This window comes from Lithobates pipiens, unplaced genomic scaffold, assembly GCF_037356315.1.
Source record: "Lithobates pipiens isolate NorthernLeopardFrog02 unplaced genomic scaffold, aLitPip1_a1.2 Scaffold_16, whole genome shotgun sequence".
NCBI lineage: Eukaryota > Metazoa > Chordata > Amphibia > Anura > Ranidae > Lithobates > Lithobates pipiens.
The window spans coordinates 628561139-628574599 of NW_027507748.1; the positions used below are offsets into that span (position 1 = coordinate 628561139).

General features: G+C 42.4%; 1 protein-coding gene across 2 annotated transcripts in view; it reads right to left on the reverse strand.

The window, feature by feature from the left end:
• Nucleotides 1-237: 237 nt before the first annotated feature.
• Nucleotides 238-13461, reverse strand: part of SMAD9 (SMAD family member 9) — a 58408-nt gene continuing 45184 nt past the window's right edge. For both annotated transcript variants that reach the window (XM_077484152.1, XM_077484154.1), the window contains exons 5-7: nt 8694-8915; nt 3889-4145; nt 238-1131 (exon numbers count right to left, since the gene is read on the reverse strand). In XM_077484152.1, coding sequence (XP_077340278.1) covers nt 988-1131; nt 3889-4145; nt 8694-8915 — 623 coding nt within the window. In that variant the 3' untranslated portion in view covers nt 238-987. The remainder of the gene's footprint in view (nt 1132-3888; nt 4146-8693; nt 8916-13461) is intronic.

A 13461-nucleotide genomic window follows, 5' to 3' on the forward strand; every position in this document is an offset into this window, starting at 1 on the left:
CCGGACCAGAGCAGCCTGAAAAAAGGTCAGTATATACATCTTTCTTACACAGGTCTTAAGAGGGGAGAGGGGAATTCTTAAGATTAGTTAGGTATATCTTGAATTCTAATTTGATTCCCGCAGCTAAATTGTAGGGCACCAAAATTCTGGATTTCTCTCTGTTGAGATCGTCATCTAAAGTTCTCTGTCCTGTGCTGAGATGTCCCCTCCTATACCCTTTTTTTTTTCTTTTTATGATTTTACAAGTGCTTTAAGAGCTTGCACTAATCTCTCTCTCTTGTCCCAGCTTGTTTTACCAAGCTTTGAATGACCGTTTTTTTATTACTGCATGAAATTTTATATTTTTGGGGTAAACTAATGCCCCGTACACACGGCCGGACTTTCAGCCAACAAGCTCACATCCAACATTTCCCTTTCGGAAAGTCCGATCGTTTGTGTGCTGCATTAGCCTTTTGGAGTGGAAAACCTATTAAAAAAGGTAATTGCTGAAAAATTAAACATTTTGCAAGATAAAACAAATACATTTTTTAAATGCTTTTTTTTTCTAATTAAATATAAAATAAACATATAAAAAAAATCTTATTTAAACCACATCTGTGTGAAATAATCAATAAAGAAAATTTATATAAAAAAAAAAATAAGAAAACAACATAAAATCTTTGTGTGGTGTACCGTGTTTAAGTGCATCAAAACTGAATAATTTTACATCAAAGAACCAAAGTAGTTTCAAATAAATTGAAGCTTTTTTTTTTCTTTTTTTTTAAGATCTGCATATCAGTGAAGTGCTATCTCCATAGAAATATGGTTTAGAATATCAAAAACACAGAACGTGAATTTTTTAGCACAGTTTTCTCTATGTTACACAGAAAAGCCACGGGACATAAACTGAAATTTAGGTATTTACAGTACTAATCACTAAGTTATTAAAAAGAAAGAAAAAAGATAATCTTTAAGCCACTGCCTGCAATAGCACTCCGGAGATTTGTATTATGATACAGAAGAGATGGGATTGTGTGGGGACCCCATCTGGGTCAGAACCTTGTCCAGCCATTGTAGAGGACCGTGAAGATGGATCTCAATCCAACATGGAGTGCTGGTGACGTCTTGACGGTGATATTCCGCTCCCCAACCCTGAAAAATAAAACAAAAATTAAAATTTTAATCAGCTGAGCTCTTGCATGTGTATACCCCTTATGAACCACAGTAATATTTGACATTTCTGCTATTGAGTCATCATTAGCATATATACTGAAAATCCATGATATTGTCAAAAGTATTGGGACACCTGTCTTTACACGCACATAAACTTTAACCACCCTGGTGGTATGATTATGTCAGATTTTTGCGTCTGAAAGCGGTACAATTGTTTTGCATAGAAATTTGGCGTTTTATATTGTAGGCCTGTAATTCTTATCAATAACTCACTTAAATCTGTCAAGTAGACATCCCGGGTATGATAAAGTTTGAAACACAAAATCATAAATTATAATATAATAAATAACTATAAATAATTATAAAAAATAATAATAATAAACTTAATTTCCCCAGGATTCACTATCACTCAGTTCTGCAAGTGTTCTAATTTACTATCGCTGTTTTCTAGCTGGTCTAAAACCACTTTGGACGTAAAGGGTCACTTTTTAGTTGCTATAGACAATCTCCAGTTTCCAGGCAGAAAGAAGAGTTTATATAATATAAAACTGCATGCAGGGCACTGGACAAAAGGGATGTGAAATGATTTCATACAGTAATGCAATCTGTAAGATTACAGTGTACTGTATGTGTTTTTAATTTAATTTTTTTTTTTATTTGCTGCCGGGCTCCGTGTGTCGTGATGCTCGCAGGGAACAGAGCCCAGCACACCGAGGCATCGGGCGGAGAACAGAGCCCGTGGTCACAGCGGGGGGGACATTGCAGGATCCTGGGGACAAGGTAAGTAACCTGCACCAGGATCCTGCAATGCAATCCCGAGTGTGGCTCGGGGTTACCACTAATGGTTGAAACAGGAAGGGGCCATCCCTAAACTGTTACCACAAAGTTGTACACTATATTGCCAAAAGTACTGGGCCACCCCTCCAAATCAGTTGGTAAAGGGGGATTATGGTGTGGGGTTGTTTTTCAGGGGTTGGGCCTGGCCCTACTTCTCGTTAAAGCGGAGTTCCGGCCACATTTTTATTTTTTTTGATCTGAGCATAATTAATTATTAAATTTAAAAAAAACGATTATATCATTTTAATAATGGATGTTGCTAAAATAAAAATGTTAAACTCACAAGTTTTTCTCTCCTGTTGTGGCCGTTGCCATCATGATTGTGGGCATGTGAAGCAAAACACTATATGTGGTGGAAAACTAACACTGTACATATACCCAGAACACACCATCCCTACAGTGAAACCTCATGTTGTGGGGATGCTTTTCTCCAGCAGGGACAGGGAAGCTGGTCAGAGTTGATGGAAAGATGGATGGAGCCAAATACAGGGCAATATTAGAAGAAAACCGGTTAGAGTCTGCAAAAGACTTGAGACTGGGGCGGAGGTTCACCTTCCAGCAGAACAACGACCCTATACATACAGACAGAGCTACAACTGAATGCTTTAGATCAAAGCATATTCATGTGTTATGCTGTGTACACACAAGCAGAATTTCCAACAGAAAAAGTCAGATGGGAGCTTTTCATTGTATATTCCGATCGTGTGTATGCCCCATCGGACTTTTTACGTTGAAAATTCTGAAGTACCTAGAAAGAGAACATGATCTAAATTTTTCCGACGCACCCAATTCCTATTGGGAAAACCGTTCGTCTGTATGCTGTTCCGACGTACCAAAAACGACGCATGCTCTGAAGCAAGTATGAGACGGAAGCTATTGGCTACTGGCTATTGAACTTCTTTTTTCTAGTCCCGTCGTACGTGTTGTACTTCACTGCATTCTTGACAGTCGGACTTTGGTGTGATCGTGTGTATGCAATGCAGCTTGAGCGGAATTCCATTGGAGAAACTTTCAGAGTTTATTCTAACCGAAAAAAACGCTTGTGTGTACACGGCATAAGAATGGCCTAGTCAAAGTCCAGACCTAAATCCAATTGAGAATCTGTGGCAGGACTTGAAAATTTCTATTCACAGACGCTCTCCATCCAATCTGACAGAGCTTGAGCTATTTTGCAAAGAAGAATGGGCAAAAATGTCACTCTCTAAATGTGCAAACCTGGTAGAGATATCCCTAAAAAGACTTGCAGCTGTAATTGCAGTGGAAGGTGGTTCTACAAACCCAGGGGGGCTGAATACAAATGCACGCCACACTTTTCACATATTTATTTGTAAAATATTTTGAAAACCATTTATCATTTTCCTTCCACTTCACAATTACGTGTCACTTTGTGTTGGTCTATCATATAAAATCCCAATAAAATACATTTACGTTTTGGTTGTAACATGACAAAATGCGGAAGATTTCAAGGGGTATGAATACTTTTTCAAGGCACTGTATTTCCTGTGTCTTATCAGTTTTCATCTCCTAAATCTACATACCAGGAAGTCATGAACTTCTGAATGGAACAAGCTGGAGGCTAAGGTAAGGTCTTGTTCTAAAATACATAGAAAGCTTTTTACTTTTCGCCAGCAGAAGTTTTAGGAATTTAGGAAAAAAGGTGAACCTAGCCTTTAAATTTGATTTGTTCATTTATAGATTTTTTTTTTTTTCAGCCCACAAATATTTGTAAAATATACAATGTGACCCTCGGTCTAAAAAGTTTGGAGAGCCCTGGAGTAGGGGAAAGGCTAGTGTTAGTGGGAACTTAGGGTAGGGTTATTGGGAGGTTTAATACAAGGATTGGGATGGCTATTTGTATACAGTAAGTAATGGTTGCAATAAAAAATAAATAGTGCTTACTTTTACGAAACTCATCCGGATCGTGCACATTTTGGTCAGCTCGTAGACCACCTCGAACCCTTGGTTAACAGACTGTGATAGAAGCTGGGCAAACAGCTGGTTATTGAATATCTTCAGGCTGCAGCCACTTGGGATCTTGCACACAGTTGCTGGGTGGAAGCCATGCTGGTAGTTACAGTTGCGACTTTGTACAAAAATACTGCTGTCACTGACGCACTCTGCATATACCTCTCCACCGACATAATACAGATGAACTCCTGGGTGCAATAACAGAATGTTGTTATAGAAGAACGTCTTACTTCACCTGCAAAACCCCTCTATTTAATATAACAAATGTAACACTCCCTTTCAATTATTTCAGTATAAGCAACCTCTTCTGTGATCTGAGATCCCCATAAAAAAATAAAAAATAAGCCACGCCCTCTCCATTCAATATTCTACACACTTTTGGATGTTTACCAGGATTGGTTTTATACTTTTTGCCCATTATGTTTAGCACACACCATGCTGATTAAAAAAAAAAGGCAAGAGTATAGCAAAGTGGTGCTAAATTGAAACCGTAACTCCACTTTTGTTGAGAAAAAAACATTCGACCTCTGGGGAACAAGGATTTTAAAAACTTTGATGCAGATTTGTACCTTTTGTTATTGTGAAGAAATCCCTGTGTGTTTGTCTGTGTCCATGTGAATTTAATGGGAGGGGGTTTCATGATTATCAACCAGCTGCTGCACCTGCAGGGCTCTAGTGAGAAAAATATGCAGGGGCTACATTCCTTTAGATGTTTATATTGGGATTTAAGACCAGTAATCACGTGATCATTATATGTCTATAAATATCCCTGTCCTACCCCATTTTTTTCTAACTCAACAATCAAGGGGGAAAAATGCATCAGTGCGGAAAAACAGATGTGTTTGTGTCAACTGTTTAAAAAATAGTATGGGAATCAAAAAAACAAAACAAAAAAAACAAAACATCTATACACAGCTCCACTGCAGCATCGGTTTAATGCTGCAGCTGCTCCCCAATAGCTCTAAGCCTGAGAACTGAGTGATCACATGACCGTTGATTGCTCAGTTCTTGTTCTGCTCTGAGCAGAGAGCGGTGCCTGTCAGTCACCTCTCTCTGCTCTGCGCCTCCAGCACTCACTGGAGTGCCACGCTAGGGAGGGACAGAAGGCTGGTTCACGCATTTAGCATCATGGTGAGAGGCTGAGCAAGCTTTCAATCAGGTACTTTGGTGGATCCCGACGAAATGTTTGGGATCCATCTGGGGCACTTTAGCCTGCTGTCAGATAATTCTGGGTCACAGGAGAGCACGAGTCACAGGAGAGTAAGGGCACTCCTGTGACCCACAAAAGAAGCATGGCCAAAAGAGCATCAGCATACGTATCTTTTGATAAAGTTTTTTTAACATGTGGTTTGAAGTGGCCTTGCATTTCTGTCTGCAGGCTCACAGTCCTCCCAGTTTCTAAAAGTTTGACATGAGAAGTTGTGAAGTCAAAGTGATATACAGAATGATATCTTTAAAAATAGATTTTGTACTGAAAAGGCAAAAAATAACCTGACAAAATACAGCAAATAAAACCCTTTTGATAAACACTTCTATCCAGCTTTCCTCTATTAAACAATTACACATAGTACCAGCTTTACAGTGTCATAAATCCTGCAAACATTTCCAAGAAAAGAGAACTAGCAGGTTTGTTCAATAAATATTACATCTAGTTCCTCTTGCCAATAGCCGGCCAGCATGCCATCTGCTGTGTATGGGTACCCAGCTTTGGTCTTAAAGTGTTACTAAACCCACAACAGTAAAATCAGTCTGTATTTGCAGTAAAGCATGCTTGTTATACTCACTGTGGAAGGGGTTAATCCTCTGAATTGTGCAAAAAGGCTGTTTGAGCCTGTCTTCTTTGATCCTCCCCTTCTTCCACCGTCCCCAAACCATCTCCTGATAGAACAGAGCCTTGGCGACAAGCTGCACATGCTATGTTTGGTGTGTATTGCTACAGATTTTTTTTATTTTCTTGGGAGTGTGCATGTGATCAGCACAGAGCCAATCGGCACTGTCCAGACAGAGGGTGAGGGGTCCTGCAGCCTCATAGGACAATCAGGGGAGAATGAAAACTCCTCCTACAAGCTTTAACCAGGCACTGATAGAAGTCACAAGACTGCTATATACTGATGATGAGAAAGGGTATTTAGCAGTTTATATTTACTAAAATAATTGCATTTCCATGTTCTGTGTACTGTGGGAGTTCAGATATAGTGAATGCAGGGTCCTGGGTTTAGTAACACTTTAAAGTGGTTGCAAACCCTATTTTACAATCTTAGTCTACAGGTAAGCCTATATTAAGGCTTACCTGTAGCTACCCAGGATATCTCCTAAACCTGTATGGTTTAGGAGATATCCCCTGTCCCCTGCATGTGCCATTGTCATTGGCACATGCGCACTGGGGAAAACTGAAGCAATGACACCTATGTGCCTTTGCTGCAGTCTCCATGCCGTTACCGGCGGCTTCCACGCGCATGCGCGGGAGTGACGTCATCGTGGCTCCAGCCAATCACAGCGCCAAAGCCACGATACCCAGAAGTAACTCCGGGACGACATGTCGGCGGCCGGAGGGGGAGGCGAGGACCACTGTGGGGTCTTCGATCTGAGGTAAGTAATACATAATAAGCTAGTATGCTATGCATACTAGTGCATTATGCCTTTTCTTCCAGGGTTTTTTGTGGCCCCTGTCTTAACGTGACACTTTGTAAACACTGGTAACATGGCATAAGATAGGTATCTGAATAATTTGCATCTTTTTGGATTAGTTAAAATGTATCTATACCAAAGCAAAAAATGTAATACACTGCACCTTACCAATCCTTCGCTGTGGTGTCTGCATTTGTTTTCTTTTTCAGGCTTCTTGTCTTTTATTTACACCTGGTCATCCTGCCAACAACACTTCCTGGCCTAGGGGGGACAACGAGGACTGGGGCAAGGGCAGAAGGAAGCTGCCCCGGGCACAGTGTTGTCCTGCGGAGGAAGGGCGCTGGGAGAATGTCAGTACTCCATGCTCCATCTACCTAAATTACAGGAGCGATGCTGCTGGAACTGAGCAGGAACTGCAACAGCTGCTGGAGGGAGGATTCTACTCTCACCTCCTTCAAGCAGCACTTTTGTGGAAGAACGTAGGCAGGACGTGCACCCACTGAGAAAAACAGATTACTGCCGGAGAAGAGAAGAAGATGGGCCAGAGCGGGACCCCTGGTGACATCATCTGTCATCTCAGATGCCGCCCCTTCCTGAAGCTGGTGAGACTGGGGAAGCGGGAGATCTAAGAGAAGCGGCTTGAAGCCACTTCCAGCGTTGTCAGTGCACACGTTTTGACCAGCTTACATGGGCAGCCACCTCTCTCAATCTGACAGTCCACATATTATTCTACTTTAATTGGCCACAAGTTTGGATATTGAATTCACACCATGACATCACAAGCAGCACTAGTGGTTTCTGGAGTGTCTTCTTCTTTGTAAGTGGACTATTTATACGAAATCTGCTCATTAAAGCTACCATAACATTACTGCATATTGGAGCACTTGGCATTTACTGGCCTTTTTTCTGTGGACCCCTCCTCAGACTTTCTGGGAAAATGCTCCTGCACCTCTGCTTTCACTGATGTTGCAGCTCGGTCTCGGTGGTGGGAGTGTGCAGTGAGTGCGCTCAGCATAGAAACATTGTCCACCCAGCGATGCATACGTATAACTACCCTACATCCCATGCTCCTTTACATTTGCAGTTGCAGGCAATAAAAACACGTGATTGAGCAGCATTTCCTGACAGATCCGTGCATCACACATCTTTTATTCTCCTGCTGAGTCATTGTATTCTAACAAAGGGGACTCCACCCTGCCAGAATACAGTGATCAGTGCTGCAGCCATTGGCTAAAAGAGCTGATCAAATGCTGGTTTTCCAGCAAGGTCATTCGACAGCAGCAAGCTTCTGTTGGACAGTCAGTGGTAAACATGGACTGAAAGTTGGCCAGTTCCGGCAATATTTGGACCATGTATATCCAGTCTCACACTATTCCCAGCTATCGCTCAGGGACTGCAAACCCCTCACCCAATGTTATGGGGATGATGAGATGGGAATCAGTTCTAAAGTCCTGTCCTAGGTTGACAAAGCCACTCCTCCACGGATACAGTGAGCAACGGCACCCTAGGACAGGAAGTGTTATTAGCAAGATCACCAGATGAAAATCACAGAAACCCAATAAAAAAAAAAAAAATTCTGCCACCACATCTAAGGACCAGTAAGCTACAATATATTACATTTTGGTTCTTGGGTGGGTTTGGACACACTTTAACCTCTTCCCGCCGGCCATACACATATATGCGGCCTCTTGGTGGGTAGGCTTCAACACCAAGAGGCCACATATATGCATAACAACTGTAAACATTTCTGTGTGCTCCCAGCACAGGGATCGGTGGGTAACACAAAGTTCCTGATGCCTACTTGTAATTGGGAGCTTTCCGATCATGTGACAGCCAATTACAGCAGTCACATGATCAGAATGCCCATCTCCACCTCCCAGCCCTTTAAGAGGTTCTAAATGCCAGGAAGATGTTAATGCCTAAACAAAGGGCCCTTGTACAGTGTCCACGTGAATGAGCCCTTAGATTGATGAATATTGCTTGTGTATCTATTCTCTCTTCCATTCAACTGCAGATTCGTTTGATACATATATACTTGCCGTTTGAAGTTTACACATTAGAAAAACATTCTACAATGAACCGTTGAAGAAGGAATTGTATTAATTTACCTTTCCCAATGTGCCGACGGGTGTTTTCAATAGTGGAGTTACGATTGACATTAGAGAGGAGGCCTAAGCAGAATCTGTTCTTGTTGTTGGTGGGATCCGTGAAACCGTCAATGAGAACACTGCGAGACGATGCCTGAAATGTTTCTCCCACCCGATTGTTCAGCTCATAATAAGCTACAGAACACCAGTGTAATGGTTCCTCGTAACAAACTGGGCGGAAATCTGTGAAAAAGCAGAATAAATTATTCAATATTATTTGACATTCTGACAAATTAATATTTGTACTAAGATGATGCAAAGATCTGTAACATACAGTAAAACCTTGTATTGCGAGTAACATTGTCTACGAGTGTTTTGCATGACGAGCTAAATTTTTCAAAACATTTTATCTTGATATACGAGCGATGTCTTGCTATACTAGTAGCGTTGAGTAGTATGAGCACAGTTTAACTAATGCGCAAACCCTCAATAATACAGGAAAGGTCAATGATTAGCTGCCAACATGTAAAGTGTTCTCACACGGAATGAAGTACGGTATATGATAATATGGTGCTAACTCAACCAAAAATAGGAACAAAATACAGTGCTCTAGGGGAAAAAGGTCTATCAATAACAGTAATAAATCTGAAAGTGCAATGATCAGGCTTCAAAGAAACACCTCAAACACTTTTTTCTATGAACTGTCTGTTTGGATGTCTTTTAATTGGACACTACTATTGCTCTATTACCACTTTGGAGCATCTTTGCACTTTATTTTTGAAGATTTTTTGCACTTTGAAAGATATTATTATGCACACATTGATGGAATTTTTTCGGAATATTGCACTTTATTATTCGTTTATTACAGTTAGCACTGTCATTGAGGTTTTTCTTTGAAGCCTGCTCATTGCACTTTTGGATATATTACTGTTATTGATAGATCTTTTTGCCCTAGAACACTGTATTTTGTTCCTATTTTTGGTTGAGTTAGCGCCACACGATCACAGTTTTAATGTAAAAAAGTGAAATTGCTTTCACAATGTTAAAAACAATATCCAGCGTTAAGGAGTCTGGTGTTCTTCCATGTAAAGTCACTGGTGTATACAGTATGTGGCTAGAGGTCCAGGCTAGTGGAAGCTGGTGGCTTCCTGGAGAACTCCCAGCCAGGTGGGGCAGTCGTAATGCACCTTCAGAGCACCCGGAAGTGATGTCAATGGTTCCCCAGTGTCTCTGTGTTCTCCAGAAAGCGCTGTGAGCCACCAGTGCCCCCGGACCTCTGGCCGTGTACTGTATACACCAGCAGCTTTACACGGATGAGCACCAGACTCCTTAATGCTGGATTTTGTTTTTAACATTGTGTCATTTCACTTTTTTACATTAAAACTTAGATGGCACTGCTCTTTTTTTTTTTTCTTTGTGTCAACTGATATGGACTTTTCAACAGAAACAAGTACCTCATTATGTAGGTGGCTCTGTTGCTCGTGTAATCGGCCCTGCCTCACCTTGCAGGGAGATCGCTCTCTTTATCTGATTCTGGAGATCTGTCCCCACCGTGCCCCACCAGGAGAACGCGCAGGAATCTGGTAGATCTGGAAGCCACTGAAAGAAAAGCTGTCCCTTGTAAACACAGAATACTTCTTTGTTTATAAGTGACAGCTGAAGCGGGAGCGGAGGATGAGAGCCAGAGCTGGCAGAATGGAGTTCTGCCACTTTACAGCTGCAAAACTGGGTGCAAGGGTGACATGACAAGGTCTGGAGGGCCGGATTCAGCCCGCGGGGTTTGTGTTTTACATATGTGAAATAAAGTATGCCGTTTTTGAGATATTGAGTGGGTTTTGTTTGTTATGGGCATGAAGGCACTGGTGACCCAGCCTTCCTGAAGGGCAGTTTGGATACAGAGTTTTTGCCTTTTCTATCCCTTTAGAGAGGTTTCTCTTTATTTCTTGCCCTGTAGGCACAAAAGGGATTCTCTAAATTTAAGGAAAATATTCTCTCAGACAGTTGTCAATTGAACAACCAAGTATTAATACATTACACAGTGGTGTGAATCTGATCCTGGAAGCTTTCTGACAGGAGCAGGAGCTCACTATTCACTGCTTTGACTGTCCGGCCACAACCTGTGGAGGGTCCTTGACTAAGCTGCACTGCTTAAAGCAACACTACAGTTAAAGTGACATAGCTAGGTTGGTGGCCCCACTTTCTCCACTGCAGTTGGAACAAATCTGCAAACGAGAATTCTCTTCAAAGAACACAGTAACTGGTAATATTTATTGTTGCCACTGCCACCAATTGTCACTTTAATGAAGAGAAGTTGCTGCCTAAAGAGTCTTCAGAAATCAACATTTCCAGGGGTGTCGATCTCCTTTTTCTTCCGTTGGCTCAGTGGTTCCTCCAGCCAATCTGTTTGTCACTACAACACAACGTAGTGGAATAGAGGTTGGAGGGAGGAACCACAAATTTTAGCGAGTCATTTTTTTTTTTAATTGTTTATTTATAATGGGTCCACATAGACCAACAAGATACATACGTTCCACATGTCTTACAGAGTAGAAGGCAAAACAGGTGATATAACAGCAAGTCTCTGCTAACATTAATATCAATAACAGTAAATGCCATCTTCGTGGAATTCAGCGCATTATAACCGTCTCGTGGGCACACCTCCCAAGGTCTTTTTAAATGACCAACTATTTGGATACAACCCCCTAAGGTGTGGGGGGGGGGTGAAGCAAGAAAGAAAACAGGGGGGACAGATGGGAAAGGAGAAGAGCGGGAGAGCATTAAGTATGTGGGAGGTAGCGGGAGAGGGGTGGGGGGAAGGGAGGGAAAAGGGGGGGGGGGAACAGTGTGGCACACGATCATGGAATGTGCAGAAATCTGATCAAATTCGCAGTTACGGGGTCTTTGTCTACGACCACTGAACTCAACATACTATTGTCATTACCCGCCGTATTATGTGTCCTCTTAGGGCCTGGCCCTCAGCTGAATATATAAACATATTCCAGCCCTGCCAGATTTTAGTGAAGACCTCTTCTCTGTGTCATGCTGTGAGGAAATAGGTCCTCCATTTTCCTGATGTCCTCTACCTTACGAAGCCCGTAGCGGGATCACACTTTGGGACTGTTCCAGCTTGGCCCATAGCTTGATTCCCTGATGGCGGCACCAATCTATGAGTCTCCCCAAATGTACAGCCTGATAGTAGGCTCGGATATTTGGTAGAGCTAGCCCACCATGAGATTTGGGGAGAACAAGAAGTTTATAGATGAGTCTAGGCCTTTTGTGTGCCCAAACAAAATCTGTAAATACAGATTGCACCCGTTTAAAGAAAGCGGTTGGGATGAGTATAGGTAGTGCCTGCATCAGGTAGAGGATTTTTGGAAGGATATATATCTTTAAGATGTTGTAGCGGCCTATCAATGAGTGCATGCCCGATTGCCATTGGGTCAGAAGGGTTTTTATTTCCAAGAGTAGTGGTGGGAAATTAAGTTCATACAGTTTCGAGAACGTATGGGGAATGTATATACCTAGGTACTTCAGGGCCTTGTCTGTCCACTTCAAGTGGAAGCTGGATTGAATGTGCGTGAGCTGTATCGTCAGTATCCCTACCCCCATTGCCTCCGACTTCGCAAAATTAATCTTCAGGTTTGAGAGCGCCCCATAGGTTGTAAACTCCTGCATCAAATTGGGAAGGGATATCACCGGATTTGAGAGTGAGAATAGCAAGTCGTCAGCATAGGCAGACACTTTGTATTGAGTATTCTTAATCGATATTCCCATTATGTTCGGATTTGATCTGATGCGGCATAGGAATGGCTCGAGTGACAACGCGAAAAGGAGGGGTGAGAGCAGGCATCCCTGTCGCGTACCGTTTGTAATCTGAAAGGGTTCGGAGATTACCCCATTAGCCCTAACCCTGGCTGATGGTGTTGTATGTATTGCGGAAATCCATTGCAACATGTTATTGCCCAGTCCTGTATGGCGTAGTGTGGCAGACATGAAAGCCCAGTTCACCCTGTCAAAGGCTTTCTCAGCGTCCGTGTTGAGAAAGACACTTGGCCCGCCTTCCAAAATGGCAGCATGCAGCAGGTTCAGGACTTTGGTGGTATTATCCCTAGCTTAGCGAGTCACTTTAACTGCAGTTGAATCACTAACTTTGCTATATTGTCTGGCAGGGGTGCATCAGGGGTAGATCACAAGATTATGTTACACACCCTTTTGAGAGCTGCTGAGTTAGGGTTCCCCACTACTGCACAGCCAGGCACACAGCATTTCCTTCATGCACTCAAACACTGAAAACACTTCTTGACTTGTTTTTGTTGTTTTATTAGGGGGGTTCATGACTTGGATGGGGTAGGGAATTATGGGATGCCCAACTTGAAAAAGTCTAGAACAACGAACAAAAAGAGACAACCTCCTCCTTATTTACAAAGGTCTTCTTCTTCCTTCCACCTGCGCACAATTGGCTCCTATGTACAACTCCCACTGTTTCACTCCAGGGGAATTAACAGTCTTTTTATTTAATTCAGCAACAGCCCATTACAGGCTAGGAACATCCTGTCCCTTTGTAGATAAAGTAGCACAATGTGGAGTGAGCAGCTTCACCTTCTGCCCTCCTGTAGTCTCTGAGCCCAGTTCTACTGCTGCAGAAGATACCAGCCCACCTGGCTGTTTGCTTTCCCAGTCCTCCTGACTGGCACACTTCCCCAGTCCTGCCTGACTGGCACACTACACATGGAGATCTCCCAGGGCAAGGTTAGATGAAGACTTGGTACACCACTGTATTTAAGAGAGT